At 36.7% G+C, this 24,398-nt stretch overlaps 4 protein-coding genes across 7 annotated transcripts; 3 read left to right on the top strand and 1 right to left on the bottom strand.

Moving 5' to 3' along the window:
* Positions 1 to 57: 57 nt before the first annotated feature.
* On the top strand, positions 58 to 10,065 carry LOC104907813 (hypothetical protein). 2 transcript variants are annotated; one of them, XM_010696809.4, is made up of 13 exons: positions 58 to 276; positions 493 to 838; positions 1,935 to 2,112; positions 2,183 to 2,232; positions 3,532 to 3,624; positions 3,703 to 3,791; positions 4,446 to 4,524; positions 5,761 to 5,843; positions 7,011 to 7,089; positions 7,211 to 7,934; positions 8,313 to 8,393; positions 8,475 to 9,063; positions 9,357 to 10,065. In XM_010696809.4, exons 1-13 carry the CDS (start codon positions 245 to 247, stop codon positions 9,496 to 9,498), a joined length of 2,565 nt encoding a protein of 854 aa, XP_010695111.1. In that variant the 5' UTR covers positions 58 to 244; the 3' UTR covers positions 9,499 to 10,065. The 2 variants fall into 2 exon arrangements, with proteins under 2 accessions (XP_010695111.1, XP_048495302.1); XM_048639345.2 differs by having other exon boundaries at positions 9,339 to 9,480.
* Positions 10,066 to 10,266: 201 nt separating this feature from the next.
* On the bottom strand, positions 10,267 to 13,804 carry LOC104907821 (hypothetical protein). The gene is made up of 5 exons (XM_010696819.4): positions 13,202 to 13,804; positions 13,045 to 13,114; positions 12,372 to 12,543; positions 12,126 to 12,269; positions 10,267 to 10,711 (listed from the first exon to the last, which is right to left on the bottom strand). Exons 1-5 carry the CDS (start codon positions 13,711 to 13,713, stop codon positions 10,452 to 10,454), a joined length of 1,158 nt encoding a protein of 385 aa, XP_010695121.2. The 5' UTR covers positions 13,714 to 13,804; the 3' UTR covers positions 10,267 to 10,451.
* Positions 13,805 to 15,237: 1,433 nt separating this feature from the next.
* On the top strand, positions 15,238 to 23,337 carry LOC104907829 (uncharacterized). 3 transcript variants are annotated; one of them, XM_048639344.2, is made up of 13 exons: positions 15,238 to 15,485; positions 16,181 to 16,306; positions 16,428 to 16,554; positions 17,006 to 17,133; positions 18,636 to 18,705; positions 18,812 to 18,914; positions 19,954 to 20,071; positions 20,249 to 20,330; positions 21,554 to 21,615; positions 22,427 to 22,499; positions 22,590 to 22,673; positions 22,783 to 22,863; positions 22,985 to 23,337. In XM_048639344.2, the coding sequence occupies exons 2-13, from the start codon at positions 16,272 to 16,274 to the stop codon at positions 23,147 to 23,149; spliced, it is 1,128 nt and encodes a 375-aa protein (XP_048495301.1). In that variant the 5' UTR covers positions 15,238 to 15,485; positions 16,181 to 16,271; the 3' UTR covers positions 23,150 to 23,337. The 3 variants fall into 3 exon arrangements, with proteins under 3 accessions (XP_048495301.1, XP_010695141.2, XP_010695132.2); XM_010696839.4 differs by having other exon boundaries at positions 16,120 to 16,306; XM_010696830.4 differs by having other exon boundaries at positions 16,101 to 16,306.
* Positions 23,338 to 23,796: 459 nt separating this feature from the next.
* On the top strand, positions 23,797 to 24,335 carry LOC104907842 (photosystem II 5 kDa protein, chloroplastic). Its single transcript, XM_010696852.4, has one exon. The coding sequence runs from the start codon at positions 23,913 to 23,915 to the stop codon at positions 24,222 to 24,224; it is 312 nt and encodes a 103-aa protein (XP_010695154.2). The 5' UTR covers positions 23,797 to 23,912; the 3' UTR covers positions 24,225 to 24,335.
* Positions 24,336 to 24,398: the final 63 nt, after the last annotated feature.

The following is a 24,398-nucleotide window of genomic DNA, read 5'->3' as shown; positions in this document are numbered from 1 at the left end:
GTGGTGAATAAAAGCGTGGAAAAAATCAAATTGAAACAATTTTAAAGAATAAAAAAACAAACGCTGGTTTGCTCATAATCTTTGTCAAAAACAAAAAAACAAAAAAAAGGGTTAAGAGGTTAGAATCTTGCGCACACCCAAATCAAACCCATTACCCACCCGGCAGTCGCACCATCCCCCCTTTCTGAAAATCAAAATCAAAAATCAAAATCAAAATCCCTCTTTTATTTCTTCTTCTCATCATATGGCATTTCACGTCGCTTGCCCAATTACATGGTAAGTAGAGAAGAAAGAAGCAGTGAGTTATAGAGTAGTAGTAGTAGTTGTTCCTATTATTATTCTCTTCTTTCTGTTTTTTATTTTCTCTTCTTTTTTCTCTGTTTAAACTCTCTCTTTCGTTTTTTTTCCCTCTCTCTTTTTTCTCTCTATAACTCTGTTTGTGTTTTTGTGTGTTTTTGTGTGGTTTTGTTGGTTTCTCTCTCCTCGCCATAGCAAGCGAATTTGCTTCTGTACGTTAGGTTTTCCGCCGAAACTGCATAACAATGGCGGAAAGTGTGATTTCGTGGGTGAGATTTCTCAACTTCAAGAATTTCTTAAGGATCCATGGATAATTAGGGTTAAGGAAGGTGCTACGATTCAAATTCCTGTTCCTAAAGTTGTTCCGCCGCCTCCTCCGCCGTTTGTTTCTGCTGTTGTTGATGGCGATGATGCTGCTGCTGCTGCCGCTGAGGAGTTGTTGTCTGCTCAGACTAAGCGTGTTGCTTTGCAGAAGAAGGCTGCTGTTGCTTCTATGGCCGCCGAGGATTTCGCTCGAAGGTTTGAGTCCGGTGTTTTGGTGGTGAGTTTTGTTCAATTCTATTCTCTATTAGATCTGCGTCAACTTACTCAATCAATTTTTGTTGTTTTGGCTATTGATTGTTCCTGAATCCGGAATTAATTGCTTCTTTTAGGTTATCTATACATTATAGTTGTTTTTGTACTGGAAATTGACAAGTAATATTGGATGATAGACATGAAATTGGAAACTAGTATTATAAATGACATATGATATGCGATAATGTGGAACTAGTAATATCGTGTTTCGCAATGTGGAAGAGCTAGAGAGAGATGAATGGGAGGAGAACTAGGTGTTCTTGAGTTTCATGCCTGAAGTTGATGATAAATAAGTAGTTTCATATGTTAATTATCAACTTTCTAAATGTAGGAGAAATATATAGTAATCTTTTTGTTATTGCATTATTTTGCAATTGACGAATGCCGATAAAGGTTTCCGTGTTGTATTTCCTGTTGTTGTTGTACTTATACTTTTTGTAAGAGAACCGGTTAGCTGTACTTATTTGTGTTAGTTTCTAAGGTAGTTTTTAATGGCATGTACTTACTACTCATACCAATTCATGACCGATTGATGCAAGAATTGTAGATAGAGGACCAAAATCTCCCAGTCTTTTTCATCTTTTACCTGCTTGCTTCCAGCGTTCCTGAAAAATATAGTATTTTCGAGCATTGCCAATAGTAGAATAGACATAATTGTGACCAATCAAATATTCTGCAGGCCTGGACCTGGACTCTGGGGACAGTAAAAATTTGATCTGATGGTGCATTGTTTACCAGCAACTTAGAATTTGATTCATAGAATAACAAAAATGTCAGCTCATAAGAGTAGAGAATAGGAAATTTCTATTGTCAGTTGAAGTGTAACCTTATCCAAAATAGCCTTGAGGCTTGTCCCAACCCCAGTATTGCTGACGATGCTTGCTTTGAGGTTGAATTAGAAACCATTGATTTCTCTACTATATCATAAAAGAAAGAACTCTGAGGGTTCTCTTTCTGTTTTGCTGTTCTGCTATGTCTCTGAGACTTTAAGGACTCAATATTGTTTTTGAATTGCTTGTATATTGCATATTGCTTAGTAAGTTGTCATATGCTATTCTCAGGATGCCAACAAAGATTTGGGTGTAGAGGAGCATGGTTCTTCCAATGTGAATGTTATGTGTCGACTATGCTTCTCTGGTGAGAATGAAGGGAGTGAAAGAGCAAGAAAGATGCTCCCATGCAGTACTTGTGGAAAGAAGTATCACAGGAGTTGCTTGAAAACCTGGTCTCAACATAGAGGTTTGTTGCTCGGTTGTTTGGTCATGCTAAAATCTTATGTTCTCCTTCTGAGTTATGTTTTTGCCTGCAGATCTATTTCACTGGAGTTCATGGACTTGCCCCTCCTGCCGTGCATGTGAGGTGATCATATGCTGCCAACTCTTTGTTTATTAACTATACATGTTTCATCTCATATTCCCCTGGTCTTATTTTACTTGCTATTGTGGGTCATCCTTTATAAACTTCGACCTTTTCTTTTCACTAGTATATAAGATAATATGTTTTGATGTGGATCTTGTTAGATTGTCTAAGAATAACATAAAATCAACTTTATATATATTTTTTAAAGCAAGTGATAAAGATATTAGTGGTGATCTTGGAACCGTGAAAATCAAATGTTTGAAGTAAATAGAGATAGAGGGAGCAGAATATAATTGCTTGTGGCCTGTAGGTCGTCCTTTTTATTTGTTGCTGCTTTTAGTTTTCCAGTTTGGCTTCACATTTATGGTTTTCACTTCTCAAACAAAAGTCTGTTATTGTGGAGGTGAAACATGTTACACATTGACATATTTTCTGGTAACTTAGACATTAGTCAATTTTTCGTGGCTCATGAATAGCTTTTGTTTCACCAAATTATACCATTAATTCACTGCCCAGTAAAATGATGTGACATATGAATTTATGATTGAAGCAGTTCAATTTTAACTCAATCCAAGGGCTATTAAGAATAGGTTTCTTTTTGCAAGAATTAGTTGCAAGATTGGGACATTGGTAGTGGTTCTCTGTTCCATACGTAACAAAGACTCGAAAGTTACTATGGTTCTGAATGTTGCTTTTCCTAGAGTATAGAACTATAGATGCTATCATTATATTTCTTTTCAGGACTATCATTTGCTTCAAGTGTATCTGTTTTTATAAGTTATTGTTTAGGTGTTTCCATCTTACTTTGCAGGACACCAACTTAGGTAATATTTGTTTAGGTAGTATGATTTGTGGATTTTATGCCTATAAAGATTAAAGAATGAGATGTGTACCCTACTAGCAACTTCCATGAATATTGTCCTTATGTGTTCATACTTCTTAGTAACCAATATAATATTTTTTTAGGCTTAGGCTATATTTTATATTGGTTGGTCGCAAATACATGGTCATGATGTATCATTTTGTAAATAATGGCATATATACTCTCCGAATGCTTCCCCAATTGTGATTCATTTCTTGGGATGTTGATATTATGCATGTATATGCAGTATATGCATCATATAACTTGAAAACATCTTTTAGCTGCTCCTGTCCAAGAATATGAGAACTATATTGGAGTGACTCTTTTTCAAATATCATGATGTGGTGTGGAGTTGGTACTTTGGTATTGCCCATTTTTTCTGGTTTGCTGTACTTGACAGCGAAGTTCTTTTTTCCCCCCTCTCTTTTCTCTTCCAGGTTTGTCGCAGGACTGGGGAGCCAAATAAGTTCAAATTTTGCAAGAGGTGTGATGGTGCCTTCCATTGTTACTGTATGCAACCTCCGCACAAGGTTGTCTTTTTTGTCCTTTACCTTCTTTTGAGTTTCTTGAATTGTGCAATTGTAGGCGTAATTTTTGTTCTGGTGCAGAATGTTAGTTCTGGACCTTACTTGTGCCCCAAGCATACAAAATGCCACAGCTGCGGGTCAAATGTTCCGGGAAATGGTTTGAGTGTAAGGTAAAATTTTGAAGATTTTGGCTCATACAATAATTTTGTAATATCTGGCTGCATTATGCTTGAAGGTGTTGGATAACAGCTTTAGATGACTAACCTGTTGAAACGTGGCACTTTGTGTAAGGCATTGTGCTAAGACCAATGATTCGTTCGTGCTCTGAGATCTCTCCTGTCTTCACATTCTGGGTCGTAAAGGCAATTTCTGGTGTTTCTTTACACCTATGCATCTAGCTTCATATATGGCGTCAATAACTTTTGTGCATATAAGTTCAAAGGATTAGTTTGTGTATGATATATTAGCTCCCAGATATCATTGTGGAAACCGCATGGGCAATAGTGGTCTTTGTTTGGCGTTTTTGAATGCATATGTGTACTAGCAGTTGTTAATGGATTATTTACTGTTGCACCACTGCTATCATTTTCATATATAGGATCATGTCTTATTTCTTGATTGTAGTATATATTAGCTCCCAGATATTATTGTGGAATCTGCATGGGAAATAGTGGTCTTTGTTTGGAGTTTTTGAATGCATGTGTACTAGCAGTGGTTAATGGATTATTTACTGTTGCACCATTGCTGTCATTTTTTAATGTAGGATCATGTATTATTTCTTGATTCAACTTCCTGTATGTTGACCATTTCTTTGGGCACTGCAGGTGGTTTTTGGGGTATACTTGCTGTGATGCTTGTGGGAGATTATTTACAAAAGGCAACTACTGCCCTGCTTGCCTGAAGGTATAATAGATTATATGAACATGCTGCATTATGGCTGGGATAACTTATGAAGTCGTATGTTGGTCTTTTCAGTCTTACTAGCATGTAATCCCATGACAACTTGCGGATTTTTTTATGTTGGTTATGCTGCACTTGTGCAAATGATGTTTGACTCTCTGTCAATTAATTCCTAACCCATTTTCGATCATTTGATCTAAAGATACTAGAACATGTGCATAACCCTATCTTCAAAAAGGGTGCCTCAGGCACTAGGCGGCGCATAGAGGCGATGACACTTATACCATAAGTAACTCCAAACATGGCGATTTTATTTGGTACAATGGCGCATGCTTTAAACGAAGTGAGATGTTGGCCCTTGTGCTCCTGTTCTCATCTACTCATCTATGATAGAGGCAGAGAGTATCTAAGTTAAAAATTAAAATTTGACTAAATTTTCTCAAAATAAAGTCTTACCATGCTTTAGCATTTCAATTTGACGCAAAGCCGTCAAGTGAAGGCTGTGGAATTGATTCAAATTGGATCCTAAATCAAAATCCAGAAATTGATAAATTCTAATTTGCAAGTGAGGCATGATCTGAGTCAGATCGTTGGCGACTCTTTACTGATGGCCTTTGCTGGTTATCCTACATCTGTTAACCTGTGATATCTATCCTTTTCATCTCTCTCTCTCTCTTATGTTGTTGCTTAATATTACGCATCTTGTTCCTTGTCTTCCTCTCTCTAGCTTCCAGGAATTCGTTGCTCACTTCATAAGTTAATTTGTCCTTGGATGAGACCTGTGGAGTCTAGCCTTTGCTTTAAAGAACCATATTTTGAGCATGCAAATTATAGTTTTTCTTTCTTGTTTACATTCGACTCTTGTTCATTGATATATATTGAATAAATGTGCCTCACCTTCTACTGTAATTTGGGGTTCTTTAGTTGAAACTTGAACTGCCACAAAAACAATAAAAAGGGAGTAGAAATATACCTTTGCTTGCTTGAGGAATGCACGTCCACCTTGCACCTAGGCTCTAAGGACATTTGATCCTTAAATTTAAAGTGCCTTGTTCAGTTTGATGTTTCTCTCTTTGCCCCTCAATCTGTCAGGGCTATTTTCTTTGTTCAGCTGGTATGTTATGGGGTTGATGCTTGGCCAACTGTATTTTAGGGTCCCTAATTATCTGACTTGTATATTTGTACATTAATAAACATGCATAAGTCATAATCGACTCATTCTTCTCTACAATATTACAGGTCTATAGAGATTCAGAGGCGACACCTATGGTGTGCTGTGATATTTGCCAGCGCTGGGTGCACATCCAATGTGATGGAATCAGGTTAACTATTTGTCATTGTCACTTTGAGATGCCAGTGTCTTTATAACAGTAAAAGTTGTCTTATTCTAGATGGGTTTGGAGACATTTGTTACTCCTTTCTTCCCTTTTTAGTTTCCCCCATTCCCTTTACTTTTCAAGAGTTGCCATAGAGGGTAGGGTTTATTTATTTATTTGCATGCTGGGTAGGAGAAAAGTAGAGAGGGGTCACGGGGACCATGCTACCTTAAAAGGAATCTTTTAGGGACAAACCAAAATGGTAAAACGGCCCGATCTTCTAGAGGCAGATGCAGTACCGTATAGTGTATACTCCTATATTACTCCTTGTCCTTTTTCAAACGAATTATTATAGTATGACACATGGAAGATGGGGGTTCTTTATATAGCAGCCTTGATGAATCAGCTGTTCATACTTCATAGAGGCTGTGTGTCTTGTGCCATTACAATGTACTGAGGTTAGACTGTTATCTAGGGAGTATGGAAGTTGATGAATGATAAAGAAGCTATAAGCCATTTAATCATATTTTTTTTCTTAGGGATGTTGCTAATTTTTGTAACCTTAGGACAACATATAGCTTCTGATATTGCAAGTTTGTGCTTGACATTTACGACTCGTTTGGTAGTCGTTAATAAATTGCGGTAATGGAAATAAATTTTAAGTGTAGTTTTATTAGGGAAGCACCCTTAAATCTCCATGGGGAGACATTTTTTCTCCATGGGCAAGCAATCTCACCCCTAAACTTGTGTTTTTGTCTCCAAGGGGAAGCAATTTTCATTACCACTCATTACCATCTACAAGGTGGTATTGGATGGGAATGAAAATTCAAGAAGGAAAGTGGACACTTTAGGATAAATTAGCATTACCATGGGAATGGGCAATGATATTCTTCACAAATTTACACACAAATTCATTCCCATTACCACCATTTATAACCAAATACCAAACGGGCCATTAGGGAATGTTATCTTTCTGGTCGAGAAGTTAGGGAACTTGGTTCAGTGAAGAAATGACGTTTTTTAGTGAAAACCTGATTCTATATGCCCTTCAGGGAATATGCATGTACCTTACTTAAATGTCTCTGTATGCATGTGCCTTAAAAAATGGACTGCTTTTGGCCTTACCTTCTGATGGCATCCCTAATTTTTTGTGACCTACATATATATATGCAGTGATGAAAGATATTTGCAGTTTCAAATAGATGGAAATCTTCCATACACATGTCCAACATGTCGAGGAGAGTGCTACCAGGTGTGATTAAAGAGTTTCTTCTTTATTTCTTATCATTATCATCATCATTTTCATTGTTTTCACTATTATTGTTATCATTATTTAAATATGAGACTTGCGTGTTTCCCCCTATAATCTATAGGTGAGGGATCTTGAAGATGCTGTGCAAGAGCTGTGGAGGAGAAGAGACGAAGCAGATCGAGATCTAATAGCAAGCTTGCGGGCAGCTGCTGGCTTGCCGACCCAGGAGGATATTTTTTCTATTTCGCCTTTCTCTGATGATGAAGACAATGGTCCAAGTGCTGGGAAGGGTGAACATAGTCGTGCAAGATTCTCTTTGAAGAATCTGACAGATTTTTCCCCGAAGAAGATTAAGGAATCTGGCAAAAAAACATCAAGCAAAAAATATGTGAAGAAAAAGGGATATCAGATGTCTTTGGATGGTAAAATGGACGTCAAGCGTGAAGACTACAATGAAAGTCAACTTTCTGGATCTAGGCTTGGGGACATAAAAGAGGCTACAAATCCACATGGACTAGAGCTTTTCTCTTCTCATGTATCCGGAAGTTTAAGTCCAACAGGCAGAACACGCTCTCATAATGAACAAGGGGTTTTGAGGCACAAATTTATGGATGAGGTTGCAGGGAACAATTCAGACAGAAGAGCAACAATGTTACAGATTAAGAACAAGAAGATTAATGACACCGGTGCTACTGAGGATGTGGGACAAGTTGCCAGCAAGCCAAAGACCATTAAGGGAACCAAGCTAGTTATACATTTGGGAGGACGGAATAAAACTATAACCAACTCTCCGAAATCTGATTCTTCGAGCTACCAGAGGGAGCAAGAATTGGCGACTCTAAGTGGTGAGCATTTTGTTACATACAGTACCGTGCTGGCTGTTGCTAGACTTTGATGTGCATTCTCTGCTTTGTCGCATTGTTGCCTTAAGAAAGGTGCTTTTATTTCACTGTCATTTATTTGCCATTAGTATTAGATGAATTATGTAGAGATTTATATCCCTCGGAGATTGGCTAATTGTGATTGAATTGTTCTGTTATTTTACATATTTAACGCAAAATGTGCTCTTGATTATCTGGTAGGATCTTGACTGGTGTGTTTGAGCCTTTGGGAACCTAATTGTGTTATATCCGTGATAAGTGATATAACTTGGATTTTGTTGCATTCTGTCCATTTAGAAGATTAGTATTTGTTGTTATAGCTTTTCTGTTTTTGGCATTCAGGAGGTAATGAAGCAGTGAGTCAGCATAGAACGGGTGATTATCTGATGGAAAGATTAGATGGCACATCACATTCTGATGATGGTATGTAATGGCCATTGTTTGACGAGTATAGTTCATAATCTGTAATGATCTTAAATTGTTGTAAATCATGGGAAATTGCAGGTTACAAAGTTGACGGTGCTCATGAAATAAGAGGAAAACCAAGAGATCGTAACATAATAAAGCTTGGTAAAGGAAAATCTGAAGTTTCAGGCCCTCAATCTCACAAAGGGAATGGTTTGTTTGGTCTAGAGAGAACACATATTATGTCATCAAAGAGAAGCAATGAAGCCAGTGCTGCCACTGAAGGGCTATCAATGGGTGAGAAGATTTCCTTGAGAAAGCATCCAGAAAATAGGCAAGACATTACTGGTGATAGCAATAAAAGTAACCAGCCAGCATCACCTGCTTTAGATGCTTCGCTTAAGGACTCCCGGCCTTTGCTAAGACTCAAATTCAAGACTCCTTATCCGAGTTCTTGGGTTCCTAACAGCGAGGAAGAAAGAGGATCTGTCAAGGGTCAAAGGTCTAAAAGAAAGAGGCCATCACCCTTGATAGAAAAGCCTAAACATCATGAACAGGAAGACGTGACAGAATCACAAGACGACAATTTAATGAATGAGATAATGGATGCTAGCTGGATTTTGAAAAAGTTGGGTAAAGATGCTATGGGAAAAAGAGTAGAAGTTCATCAGCCATCCGATAATTCCTGGTGAGTCTTTGTCCATTGTCCATGCTAGATGTAAGGTATCTGGCCTTATTTTGTTTGATTTGTTTTGATGATGATTTAATGATCTGGCTTCATTATACAAATTATCCAGAAGCCACAAGCAAACCTTTGGCCTTAAATGTATATCTAGATATGTTGCTTTTGAGTACCTCTGAAGCTCTGATGATCACAAATAGCCTTGCAACTCTTGTTATAGGAAATGCGAGATGATGCTATTTTATTTAAGGGTACTCAGTACTGTATTTAATTGGTTATAGATTATTCTACTTTTTCAGGCACAAGGGTGTTGTTAGTGATGTAATCGAGGGGACGTCAATATTGTCTGTTGATCTTGATGATGGAAGGGCCAAGACATTGGATCTTGGAAAGCAAGGCATCAGATTTGTCCCACAAAAACAAAAGAGGCTAAAATCTTGATGATCAAGCATATAGATTAGAGCCAAATTATCGCTGTTGCAGTTTGATATTCTCCAAAGATTCTCACAGTTTTGTTAGCCAGGTGGGTCAAAACCCATAGTCTGTATCTGCCCCATATGTTCAGCTGGGTTCAGGGTGCTTGGATTGCTTTGCACCTGCGGATAGTTGCTGCCTTGAATGTGTTGAAATTTCTAGATCTCGGCTTCACCTGGTTTCAGGGTTCAGACAGCTAGGCTATAATTTTTTTCACGCAGACTGCGGTTTCTCTCAGGTCGAGTGAAGGTTTTTTTGGTTTCTCCATGTCTGTCACCTTAATAGGATGCATGTAGATACAGATCTAATTGGCAAAGTAGTACATACTGCTGTTTTCCAGTGTTTTAGTCTGTTTTGCCAGGTTTGTTGTAAATGATTTAGGAATATGCAGCCCTCTATGATAGCTTAAGCTGACGGGTTGTTAGCTTGATTTGTACCCTCCTAATAACATGCTTATCTATTTTTTTTAGCTGCTTAGCTTAGCAGGGAGGATTCTCACATCTTGTAATATGATAAGTTTCTAGCCTTTTTGCATTCTGCTGTATGACATTTGTCATCACTCATGTCAGTTCAAATGTACTATTATATGCTCAACAAATAATGCGACATGTTTAATGCAACTTTTGGTTTGTTTACAACAATATTTACATGTCTCGAAAACTTTGAAAGTTATTGCTAAGGAAGAATATCGTTAGTTCTTGTATACAAATCGGAAGACATGTATTCTCGCGCAAATTATAGAAATGCTGCTGACAAGAAGCCATTCATCTCACAGAAAATGCAGTTTGTCTCACAAAAAGTTACCTCTTTATAGAAGGGAAGAAAAGAGAGACATCATTTAAGAGAACCCAAAGGTATTTGCAGATTTCTCACTCAAGCTATGCCCAAAAGTTGATGTACACAAAAGGCTTATGGGTAAACTATACAGGGGGTGGAGGCAAATCTAGGAGAAGCCAGAACCCGACACAGTCATCTGAATCGAGGTCCTCTTGGATGGCAAGGAAATGTAAGCCTCCGCAAGCTTTCTTTGCTGCTTCCCATGCCTCAGTTTCTTCTGTCGTCACAGGATTTTTCTTATATGTAGCATAAATATATCGGGTTGCAATTCCCACAGATAATACCAAGGAAGCCCTAGCAGTATCAGCTTCAATGGAGCAGACTTCCAATCCATTCATCCAAGCTGCAGTTAAAACATGCATAGGATCAATTGTCGTATTGGACATTAGGTAGAGTGACAATATGATAAATGGTCAAGGCCAACATCGAAAGGCAACAAACGACTGTATTCATAGTAAGATGCACTTCTAATTTATGTAATCTGGAATATCACCTTTCCTAAATACTAGTAATGGTTCATGATTAGATATTTTAATAAGCCTAGAACTATGTGAGGGGAAGAGGGTAGAAATAATAGAATTTCAGCAAAGGAATTGTTGGGAACACAAGTCATATCCTTATATGAGAGGCTAAGACAATGTGACGACTAATTCCAGATAGAGAGTGACATAGTAATACACATAGAATATCTCAATTGAGCAAAGAAGACAAGGGCAAAGGATCAACCGCAAGCAAGCACGATCCAACAAAACGGTCAAAGTCTCATACATGATACACGTTATTACACTATTTTCAAAAATGAGAACAAATGTAGCAGCCCTTCTCATGAATGTAAGTGCTAAGTACTACAAGCATGAACACCAAGAGGACCTGCAATCAAGCATGCTACAGGAACCTCCCCTGACATATTAACATATCTATATTGCAACTCCCCTGACATATTAACATTTCTATATTGCAACGTAGTTACAATCATGCAGTATTCTTTTAAAGCTTGTTTGGTACTCCAATTTGTTAATAAAGGAAAGGGAAAATAAATTATGCTTACAGTGTTCTGTTTAATAGAAAGAACTGAAAGAAATCCAGTGTTCAGTAAGCTATTAGCAAGAAAGAAGGTTGACAAATTTTTATTTCCTTTTCCTTACAAATTCCTCAAAAGAACAAACTATAAACTTCTTTCCGTATGACTTCCTTGCCATTCCTATGAAATTTCGAATGATGTTTAGAGCCAACCATAGGAATACCACTTACCAATACTTGTCCTTTCTTTTCCACCTAAATCCTCTCTACCAAACAAAAAGAAAATTGTTCTCATGGTATTCACAAGAAGGATAAATGGACAAGCGTGACTCATAGATTCTGGATTGGGATGTCTCTTTCGTTTCAGAAATGAAACAACAAGAATCCTAGCTAAACCAAGCCATGCTAGATCTTTTTTATGTCCAAGTTCTTTATGAGATGCTTAACCTAATACAATCCTTGCAAGGACCACAAGTCCAAAACTTCATAATTTTAGGTTCCTATTCCTAACATGTCATTTCTATTCATTTCATCATTAGCTGATTGCTGAAAAGTATGCAGCATTGTGCAGAAAGTTATTTCCTACACCGACACTGTTGCTGGGTTTGGCTAATGCAAGGATGACCATATACAAAATTAGTTTTCTTAACACTAAAGGAGCAGATTTCAGAGCTTATATTGTAGCATACGCCAGAGCAGATAACGCAGTCAGACAAAGGTTTTATGATAAGATATACCTGCCAAGGGTTTGGCTCGTGAAGATGCAACAGCTAAACCAGGAATTAGTGTTTTGTCATCAATCTCAATCCCAAGCAAATCCGTATCTAGACTAGCACCAAATGCAAAACTTTTCTCCAAGGATGATACCTCCTCCCGAACCGCTGAAATAATAAGCTAAGACGATTAACAGTTTCATATACACTTTACATGTCATGACTTCATGGCATCTTTATTAGACTGGGCAGTCTGCTAAGATTGAATACCTGAATAAGGCAACTGTACGAAAGCCCATTTCTCCCCTATTAGATTCTCAGGAAGATCCATGGGAAACGGGTTATCTAACACCATAAGTGGCTTAGCTCCTTTCTGAAAGCCTGGATGACGTGTGTAAATGGTCTCATACCGTTCTTCCAACCAGAGAAGCATTGATAAACACTGCAATATAGGCGGATATTCACATCAACTATCCTAGAGAACTTGGACAACAGAATAAGGATTATCTGAAGAACAACAAATATTTGCAGCCGGACGCTTCCAAAGTAGCATATTGACAATACACATCATACATTTCTAAACTAGATACCAAGGATGTCTTGGCCTAGTGGTTAAGATTGAGGTGCTGTGAATGATAGGTCACAGGGTCGAATCCCCCCTCCCCTTCTTTGTAATTTGTACCGCCTTCGTGGCTCATATGGATCAAAAAAAATAATAATAATAATAAATTCTAAACTAGATCACTTCATGATGTTACAACCACCATTAATTTCAGATATCACTAAGATGTTTATCATTAATTCTTTCATTATCCTAATCATAATGAATGTAAAGGATCATAAATTTATAGTCCAATCTTCAGAAGCTGTAATTTCATGAAAAAACTCAAAAGAAACACTAGTAGTAACTTTTAGATAAAATGATACTAGAACAACAATTTACCCTTTTACTTGGAATAGGTTTGATTCCAAGCTCCTTGCATGCCTTTGTTATAATGGTCTGCAACTGAGACCTACACAAAATACAACCCAAAATCAGTAAATATCAAAAAACACATGTAACAACTTAAAGCTTGAAGAAAACATGCACAAATAATAACCTGAAAAATCGGATTTTCTCAGGAAGAGGCACACCCAAATCATCACAAATGGTAACAATGGCATTCTTCAAAGTGATACTATTAATAACATTATTAGGGAAATACTTAGTGTATTGGAGAGATAAAGAACTATCACAAACAACAAGTTCCCATATCTTTTTACCCCTAATATCAAGTATGGGTCTTGAGCAGAAATCAAGCTCCCATTCTCTTATGCTTTCGGGTTCAGTTTCCGGGTCAAGAAAGCTCATTTCTGCAGTTGGGTCATCTTCAATTGTATCAGTTTCTTCAATAGGGGATGAAATTGAACTTTCAGAGACTGAATTGAGCAGATGAAAATGGAGTCTTTTGAATTTCGATGAGGTTTTTAGGGGAGAAGATGATTTGTGAGGAGTTGAGGTGCATGAAATTTTGGTGGGTTGAAAAAAAGAAGTGAAATTGGAGATGGGTTTGTAAGGAAGTGAGGTTGTTTGGTCTCTGAACTTAGTGTGGTTGAAGCTCAGAGAAGCCATTACTGTTTTTTTTGTTAGAGCTTAGTGATAAGGCGTTATAAGCCAGACATTTTGGACACTTTTGACACTTTTGTTCTTCGGCAAAACAAGTAGCTCTTTTAATCTTCTTGTATGTTAACTATTGCCAAATTGCAATACCGATTAAATGTTGCAGGTTAACTACATAGTTAATAAAATTATTTGCAAATGAGAATGTAGTTTAAAAAGTATAAGTTGAAAGGAAGTCTCTTGTATCTAAGGAGGAAATTAAGGATGTCTTTTCGTTAGGGGTGAAATTCGATTCTAGGATTTTTGAAATCGGAGGTAATATCAAGTATCAACACTACTAGGCTATTCCTTACTGTTCAAGTATTCTACATATCTACAATTGATGATTAAGGGAGTAATTTTTTTACTTCAATTTCTATTAACTTATTGGTTCTAAACCGAGCTTAGTATGGATTATCAATTCACCATACCTTATCATTGTGGAGGAAAAATTGGACTATTTGGGGGCGCGGGAGTGGGTAAAACAGTGCTCATTATAGAATTGATCAACAATATTGCAAAAGCTCATGGGGGCATATCCGTATTTGGCGGAGTAGGTGAACGTACTCGTGAAGGAAATAGCTTAGTAGATGATTGACAATTGACATGCTTAGCTAGGCATATGACTATGAATCATGTAAATAGGCTCTGACTATTCTGAGTTTTTCTATGTGTAATCTCACTCCATGACTAGATCCTACATCACTTATGATTGATGTTATTACTATTAAATAAAAACTGGTAATGTGTTTAACTCATTTGAATTCATGGACCTTAAACTTATTATTTTAGTCGCGAATTGAGTTAGAAAATAGCTTATATGCCCTCAACTTAACTTTTATTTTACTTATCTAAATTTACTTGCCTTGATATTAATATATTAACCTTAAGCTTATCTAATCTGAATTCAAAACAAATTCTCCTTAAATAGTGGTAAATAAGATGAAGTGCAAAACAAATCCATAATATATATTAAAAAAAATTCTAAAACATACTATTATTGCTTTATCATGATATAAATCCCAGTTGACTTTAACTGGTAAAATATTATGAAGACAGTTTTCATGACATACATTTAAAATTCTTCTTTATCATGTTTCATGTCCTTATATCTCCCCAATCCCCATAATATCGTCATAGTGGTCTCGTCTCTCCGTGAGATAGGGATTCCACAAGTTCAGGATAATGGTCTTTTCCTGACATAAAAAAAAATCATCAAAGTAATAAGAATAAATTATTACTTCCTTCGTTCGAAATTACTCGTGACACTTTTAAAAATCACGGATTGCTAGATAATTTTTGGAGAGGAGAGAAATGGAGGAAGAAAACAAAAGAGTCTCATGCAATCGGAGAGAAACATAATGAAGTTATTATTCAAAATATAAGTGTAAAATCTAATTTGAAACTTCATTCATAAAATAAAAAGTTTCGCAACTAATGTGGAACGGAGGAGGTAAATGAAATTTGGATGGGAGTTCAAGGATTTGGCCCTAACACAGACGGATGCCCAAGGGGATCAGAAGGAGAGCCACACGATCTGAGATTCTCTCCAATTCTTTTCTCCTCTCCTATTTTTATGTTCTCCTTGTTCAGTTAACAAAGAAAACACACGCACACGCACACGCACACGCGCACACACACAACAATCTCTTCTATTCTCTTCTGAAAATTGTTGAGTAGAGGTGCTCTCCTTAGTTGTTGCTATTTCATAAAGGCCATCACTTTGAAAATTGCTGCAGCTTCAAGTAATATTCTAACCCTTCATCTTCTCCTTTTTTATTTTCTGGGACTAATGTTTTTACATTTTCGTTTTCTAGCTCTTTTTTTTTTTTTTTTTTTTTGCAGTTTGTTCATTGTATTCGGTTTCTTTTGGTTCTGAAGCTTTTCTTTTACAGTTATTATCGTTTTCTTAGTAGAAAAATAGTGTATTAATGTGTTTTTGCATGAAATTCAGTTGCATATGCTGTGGAAATTCTTCTTTGTACTTCATATTTTTTTGAGATTTATCACTTGATATAATTGTCGTTTATGTTTACCATAATTACCAGATTTAGAGATATTGTTTGGATTTTCCATTAAATTGGAGTAATTGTGTTGTGGGTTTTAGCTAATTTACATGGATGGGGTTTTTGTTGTTTGTTTGATCCAAAGTCTTTGATTTTTTTTTTTTAGGATGGACTAATTTGGAGTTCACCAATGTATGTGTTAGAAACTTAGAATTGTGTATGTAGTTAGTCTTTTTAAAGTGCCCATCTTTAATCATTTGAAGAGCTCCTATCATTTTTGTAAGTTGTAACCAATGTTGCTTGTTATGTGAGTGGACTCCTACATTATATTCATGGAGGCTATGGTCTGATTAGGGCATGATGAGGTCTGCAGGGTATAACGTGGTTGCTTCGTTTGCTCCTGTGCATTGTATTGCTGTTCGAACTCCGCGTAGGATCTCATCAAAGTTTAAAGTAGGAAATTCCACAACATCAAAGAAATTATACTGTTGTGGCACAGGCCACACATCTCATAAAGGACCACAAATGGTTGTGGCTCGCTATCCTCCTCCCCTCTTCAGGTGTGCTTTTCATCTTCTATTGGGGTTTGAACTATGCTGTAGTAATGTAGTTTACACTTGAATAACTTCACTAAAAGAATTTCTTTGTGGCATATGAATGTCTTATCTTACTGATTCTCAGTGTTGCCCCAATGATGGAGTGGACGGACAATCACTATAGGATGCTCGCAAGAATCATATCGAAAAATGCATGGCTTTACACGGAGATGCTTGCGGCTGAAACAATAGTTTATCAGAAGGGTAATCTGGTTAGTAAAAGATCTTCTGCTGGCTAAGGCCTATGACTTTCGCTTTGGATACTATTCTTTAAGGGCATAATCTTCTTTTTGTCCACTAATATTCTGTTTAAAAGCTCGATACTGCTAAAGACTTGGTGTCCTGATCTCTGCCTTATGCCTTATTTTGAAATGAGAACTATTTTTTTTAATGCTATGGTATATTTATGGCTTCAATATTTATTGCTAAACATGAGATTGACTTTTTAAAAATGAAATCGGTGTTAATCTGTCTTTGTTTACTGATTTACCTGTTTCACACGTACTGTGTGGGAGCAGGAGCATGTTGCTTTCATTGTGAATGTTGAGTGATCGCAAATATGAAATATCTCATTTTGTCCTTTGGAACTTTTTTTTCGAGGGACACTATCACTTTGATGCATCAATTGGGTAAATTATAATTTGCTTATTTGGAAATGTCCAGGATAGGTTTTTGGCATTCAATCCAGAGCAACATCCTATTGTTCTTCAAATTGGCGGGAATAACTTGGAGAATATTGCAAAAGCGACACAACTTGCTAATGCTTATGGTTACGATGAGATTAACTTAAAGTTAGTACTTTATATCTAAGTGATTATGGATGATCTCTTTGAATTTTTTTGTTGGGAAGCATTTTTCGAAAATATCATTTTGAAAGAAAATGCTAAGCTGTATACATTTTTTTTTTTGTGGGAAAGCACCATCTATATCTATCTCTCTCTCTATATGTATATATACTTCCTTCGTTTCAAAATAGATGACACGGTTTGACTTTTGCACTATTCACGCTCTCCTTTGGCCGTGTTTTATGATTTTTACGTAAAGAAAAATATAGTCATGTAGAATCTTTTTAGATTCGTCTCAATATATACTTTCATAATATCAACTTTTTATAATTTTTACATATAGGAAATTTGAAATATTAATAGTTAAAGTTATGCATTGACAAGTGTGTCAAGTATTATGAAACAAAAGAATTATAGAATTTGTCTCTTTTTTTTGTGAGAAGGCACCCAACGTCAACTTTCCGAATTTTTTTACCATGTCTTCCCCTTTTTATTTCAATTCCTCATGAGTTATACACACTTTTGACACACTTTTTCTTCTTGCTCAAATCTTCTGCCATGGATTCCACACCCTCCTTGACCATCAATCCTGTATCTCCCTGGCTTCCCACCCTCTTTTGCCTTTTCCTCCCATCATGACCAACTTTGCCCAAGCCCCTTTCTGCCAACGAACTCCCCAAAAGCCTCTCAAAAGTTTATTAAAATGGAACTTTGATGTATCCGTCAATGTTCACTTCAATCTCTTTCTTCTCCTGTTACGGGACCTCCATTTCCCAAATTTTGCTCATCACCATGAATCCTATTACCTCAAAAATCAACTAAAATAGAATGGGAGCCTGATTGAGGTTATAATCCATGTAATTTTGACCCACATATTTTTTACAACCTCTTACAAGTTATCACATGGACCAACCAAATGAGAAGAAAATGGAAACTATTAACCTAAGCACCATAGACAAATTTCAGATTAAGTGCTTGATATTAGTGCAAATACCTTGCCTCTGATTGTTCTTTCTCTTATCTCATTGCCAGATGCATTAGCCTTTAGTTGTTCCAACTTCAACTTCTCTCTTATCTTTTGACTTAATTTACATAAATTCACAAAATCATTGGCTATGTCCGTGAGAGACAGGGAGGAGAGAGAAGGGGGGGGGGGGTGAGGGTGGAGGAGATGAGAACACAGCAGAAAGAAATGAAGATCAGGTGGAAAGAGGAACAGGAATAAAAAGCAGATTAAGTGTCTCTAGCTCACAAAAAAGAACCGTAATAATAAGAAAAAAAGAGGTAAATGTTGGATCAAAGCACCTCAAAATTGGCTTTGGATGCGCTTTTTATAACAATTTGAAAGGCGCTTACAATATGGAAAATTTGTAAGGTTCTCTAAGTCTGCAACAGAAAGTTCATCTTTTTTTTTTTTTTTCTGTTTACTTTCATAGTTTTCTTTTTGGCTGGTCTCCTTTGGTCTTTCGTCTTATCAAATTATGGGGACCTTCTTTTCTTTTTACCAGTTGTGGATGCCCAAGCCCTAGGGTTGTTGGACATGGGTGCTTTGGAGTGCGGTTGATGCTTGATCCAAAGGTTAGGACCCCTTTACCAACTGATTGAATGCAAAAGAAGTTAGATTTCAAAATTACTTGCTAGTAAGTTTCCTAATGTTATTACTCCTTGGCCTTTGCAAGGAAAGTTTGTAGGCGAGGCCATGTCAGTTATTGCTGCCAATACAGATGTCCCTGTGACCGTCAAGTGCCGGATTGGTGTGGATGATTATGATTCTTATAATGAACTGTGTGAGTGATTTTTATTAAGCATCATTTGTCGTACTTGGACATTTTGGCCATTCTTATAATCAAAATATGGGTTACTAAAAGTGTGTAACGGTTCTTCTTCTGGTACTTGGACATTTTGGCCTCTTTGTTTGTGTTTCTGTTAGGCCCTTCTTCCTCCTTTCTAGGGGTGTGAATGAACTTAAGACTCTTGATGAAAAGTTCGAGTTTAGGCTCGTCTAATTCTTATTGGTTTTCATTTTTAGAGCTTGATGGCATATGTTTATGGATGTGTGTGAAAAACTATTTATTTATTTATCTTCATGAACTAAAAATCTGACTCGTTTTTGTTACTCTCTCCATCCTACTTTAATTGCGACAATTTTCTTATTCGGCCATCCCAATTTAATGCAACACTTCCATTAAAGGCATGTACCCACTGTTTCTCTATTACTTCTCACTCTACTACTCTACCCCAGAAAATGATGAAACAACTATAAAGGAGTGCCATCCCACCACCCATTCCATCTCAATCGAAGGACCCACATAATTTATCTACAATATTAAAGAAAAAAAATACCCCACTATCTTCTATCTAATCAACTTTATAGTAAAATACTCTATCCATCTCCCAAAAGGCTAAAATTGTGTGTAAGAGGGAGTATTGTGATTAAATTGAGAGAGGGAGTACAAAATATTGTTTAGCGGTTGTTTAACTGATTACTTAACATGTCAGTTAAACTTTGTTTATGGGCTTATTTAGTTAAAAGAAGTAATCAAAAAGAAAGTTTGGACAACCGAGCTTGAACCGAGTTTGAACAGATTTTAGAGGTGGACAGAGGGCTCAAGCTGGAGGTTATGTTTGACCAAGTTAAATGAGCATGATCTCATTCACACACCTTCCTCCTCCCCCTTTCATCCTCTAATTCTTTTTATGGTTTCTGGGGCCAGGTTCTGCAATCCGTTTATATGATATGGCTTTCTTGTTGTCATCTGGAAGCTTTTGTTCTAGACATTCGGGGGTCCAAATTTTTACCAAAGTGTTGCTTTTTTTTTTTTGCAGGTGATTTTATCTACAAAGTATCTTCAACATCTCCAACCAAACATTTTATCATACATTCACGAAAAGCATTGCTCAATGGCATTAGTCCAGCTGAAAATCGTTCAATTCCTCCACTCAAGTATGTAGTGTTATATTTAATAAATGTCATTTCAGTGCTCCGTCTTCAGCTAGAAGCACAGACTAAATTAAGCTGATTTTAGTGGTTGGAGGAGACATATCTGTTTGATAGAGCTGTGAACATGAATTGAAGACTGATGGGTTGAATTTTGTAATTTCTGTGTTGTTTGTTACACAGATATGAATACTACTATAGCCTTGTGCGTGACTTTCCAGACTTACAGTTTACAATAAATGGAGGCATAAATTCAATTGAAGAGGTAAGATCTCTGTGCATTTTCTTTTGTAGTTCTCTATCATCATTCTTATTACCCTGTATCTCTGTTTGCATGTGATGCGTGGTAGGGGTCAGTGAACTGCCTAAATGAACATTGCTTGTTCTTTTAGGCCTTGAGGCTACATGATGGTCTGAGACTCTGAGTCTCAACTCTCAACCACGAAGATGTGTTTCACATCTAGATCTTATGAGAAAACTGTTTTCAATATGCCTTTTTCCCCTTCTTTCGTTTGTCCTGTAATGACACCTTTTCGCTCCTTCACAATATCTATTTGCTATTTTCACACTTCACTGTAGACCGCAGTTATGGAGATTACCTTCTTGTCATGCTGTATAACTTGTGTTCATTCACCTTTGGTGTAGTAAATTAATACTCCCTCCGTCCCTAAAAAGAGTTCCCACTTTTCCATTTATGTTTGTCCCAAATAGATTTCCCATTTCCTTATTTGGTATGGGTCACCAATTAAAATATTATGTAACATTAAGTTTTTATTATATTGCATACTTCCCCATAAAATATGATTTCTCCTCAATAGACAATTCATGAATAGTGTACCAACTTCAATTTTTAATCCTAATTTAATATAACTAAGGTCCCACTTATGATTTCTCGTTAATACTTGTGCCCAAAAGAAATGAGAACTCTATATAGGGATGGAGGGAGTAGGTTTTATCAATGGTCCCAATAAGTGTCCATTTAGTTGGAACATTCGTTAGCAGATCAGTTTGTTTAGTTCATGTGTGCAAACAAATTTCTTGAGCATTTTAATGAGATTAATTTCTGGGGGTTTTGTACATGTCGTTTCTTAGTAGATGACTGAATCATGTGGTATAATCTTCCAAACACTTGACAATATCATTAAGCATTTAAGCTTAGAGATTGTGCTTTCAACGCAGCATTGCGATATACGATCGTGGCTCTTTCTCTTTTTTGAGTTTTTTTTTTCTCCTCCTTTTATTGTCTTGGTGATATAAGAATGAGGTGGTCTTTTATATTTTGGGTGCAACGGGCTATACGCAATAGAAAGCATATCATCTGAAACTTGCAGTTATAAGCTATAACCTTGTGTTTGCTGTCTTTTGTTCTATTATTTTCTCTTCTGATGTTGTCCTATGATTTTGCATCTATTCTCTTTTGTTGATGATTTTGATATATGGATCCTGATGCTCTCTTTTTCTCTTGATGTCTCTTGATCTGGGGTAAAGGTAAATGCAGCATTGAAAAAAGGAGCTCATGGGGTAATGGTTGGACGTGCTGCCTACAATAAGTGAGTGCATCCTTGAGCATTTGATTTTTGTATGGAGAAATTCTAATGCCAGTTTCTGTCAGTCTTCTTCTACTCGTATTTACCAGATGAACTTACCTATATCTAGAAGTAATTTTTTGATTAATACAAACTTCTGAAAATCTAGATGCTAGTGACATCGCATGTAATATATTTCTTGTGAATAGTTTATTGTTATATTGGAATGCATATATGGGGTTCTTTTAGTCTTCTTTGCAACTTCGGACTTTGGAGTTTATGACTGGTCTGTGCATGAGTTAGATTAGTGCTATTATGTAACAACTTATTATGCTTGCAACTTCTAGGCATGTTTATTTTGAAATATTTTGCCATTCACCCAAATATTTTTTTCTTTTCTTTTTAAATTCGTTACAATCTGAACAGAGATACCTCTTCAATGAAATGTGAATAACTTACAAACTCCAAATAATCAGATGATAAGCTTAGAGAGATAAGTGGACTACATAATGCTTCTATATCTCCCATCCTCTGATAAACAGGGCCTGCTAAGGACTGGTTTAGCTTGTGTAAACAATGCATTCTGGCTCGAATAATGATGGTGCATACATTATCTCTACATCTGCTGTTTGTAGAGGAGCTCGAAGCCTAGTTGAATACCTGTTGGACAGTATCTCTCAAAATTATGTGAATTCTAATAAAAGTGATGTGCTTAAGATTAGTTTCAATGAATGTGTTCACATGTGTTTTTATTCTTGGTGGCTCTTTGATTTCAGTTATTTTAGCATTTGCTATTGCAATTTGCAAATTTTAGCTGAGCATTGTCAATTTTCAGCACTTGGCAATTGTTGAGAGATGTTGACTCTGAAGTCTATGGTGCTCCTCCTAGTGATCTTACACGTCGTCAGGTTAGCCTTACAGATTGGGCTTCATGGTTCTGATTGACAATATCTTTTATATCTTGGTGTCATGCATATTGTTTATCACTTTTGTTTTAGGTTTTGCATAAGTACCAAGAGTATGCAGATTCTGTTCTTGGCAAACAAGGCAACAATAGACCAAATATTCGGGATTTGGTCAAGGTATTTATCTTGATGTTCTTTCTTTCTTTCTCTTTTTGATGTATTTAATCTTGAGCGGTTGTGCCTTCAACCCCTGATTTTTTTCTCCTGTTTACATTGTGTGACACAGCCTTTGTTGAACCTTTTCCATTCTGAGCCTCGAAATGCTGTTTGGAAACGCAATGTAGATGCTGCGTTTTTCCGTTGCACGGTACGTCTGTCTTTCGTAAAATTATTCATTTGTTTTTTTAACTTAGTAACAGGGATGCGCCATCATTTAAAATCATTGTGATGCATCTGTGGTTTCCTCACTCATTATTGAACCTCTACAGACAGTTAAACAACTCCTTGACGAGACATTGGTCATTATTCCAGACTACGTCCTTGATTCACCAGCCGCTAGGGTGCCACCGAGTCGTGGAGATATTTTTGCAAATGTGGAGGATCTGATGCCTCCCCCATATAAATCAAGTGAACTGGAGTTACAATATGCTTAGTTTTTCGTATAGATGATAATCACCATCGAAATTGAGTTTACAGTTTACACACAATATTCATCATTCTTTGGGATATGACTTATCTCCCCCTTTGATAGAATGTACTTTAATTTCTTCAGGAAACAAAAAGGTTTACAAAAGTGTATTTGGGTACTAAGAGAATAGTAATGAAATCAGTATCTTCACTATATTGTTCCTTCCATCTTTCTTATTGATTCATACTTGCTGAAATTTGTGCCAGAATTTATTGTTTTCTCATCTTTTGGACTGAGTGATGATGGTTGTTTTTGGATCAATGGCTATCATGTCCTTCATGGATCAATTATAATAAATTGGCACATATGATTAAATGTCCGATATTTTGGTATCTATCTATTTATCTATCTATTTATCAATTTATTTATATGAACAGATTTAACATTCAGAAAATGAGTGCGATATATTATTATTTTGTGAATTGTGTCATTTTCTCAGTGTCCAAGAGGTTGCTTGACGTGGCATTTCTACGCCATATTATTCCTTGCCACAGTGCTAGTAATTTGCCAAGCACCAAATCCAGCTAGGACAAAATCAAGATTGACAGATGGCAGGTTATTGTTGGTTAGGATATAATACAGGGATAAGATTCAAAAAGATCGCCAAAAGTTTCAGGTTGAAATTAGTTAAGCTATCCTATTCTTTCTGTCATCTGTTCATCTCTCTCTCACACACATTCAGAATTGCATAACTTCATTTAGAAACTCCAAAAACAGTGCATATAATCATGGCTTCAGTCAGCATGTCAGCTTCTTTCCTTGGTGGTGCCGCTACTCGCTCTCCTGCAGTCGCCTCTCACCGGAGGCTTGTCATCACCAACAGTGTTAAACCCAACACTGTGAATGTCAGTTGTGAGAACAAACAAGAGGGCAGCAGTAATGGCAGGAGAGAGATCATGTTTGCTGCTGCAGCTGCTGCCATTGCTTCTGTTGCTGGTGTTGCGGTCGCTCAGGAGCCGAAACGTGGAACCCCAGAAGCTAGGAAGGCCTATGCTTCTGTTTGTGTCGCCAATCCAACTGCTAAAATCTGCCATAACTGAAAATCATGCAGTTTCTAGTTACTGTTCTGCATTTGAATTATCATGATGAATATGATCTTGATTATGTAATTTATTTCTTGATGCTTAATTGAGAATCCTGCTTTATTGATATCTTATGTTAGTATTATCAACCGTTATGCTTTTATTTACTGCTGCCATAATTCAGTATTATTA

Source organism: Beta vulgaris, chromosome 2, assembly GCF_026745355.1.
Source record: "Beta vulgaris subsp. vulgaris cultivar EL10 chromosome 2, EL10.2, whole genome shotgun sequence".
Taxonomy (NCBI): Eukaryota; Viridiplantae; Streptophyta; class Magnoliopsida; order Caryophyllales; family Amaranthaceae; genus Beta; species Beta vulgaris.
Note: the sequence above shows the minus strand (reverse complement) of the source record. Positions and strands in the feature narration are given on the sequence as shown.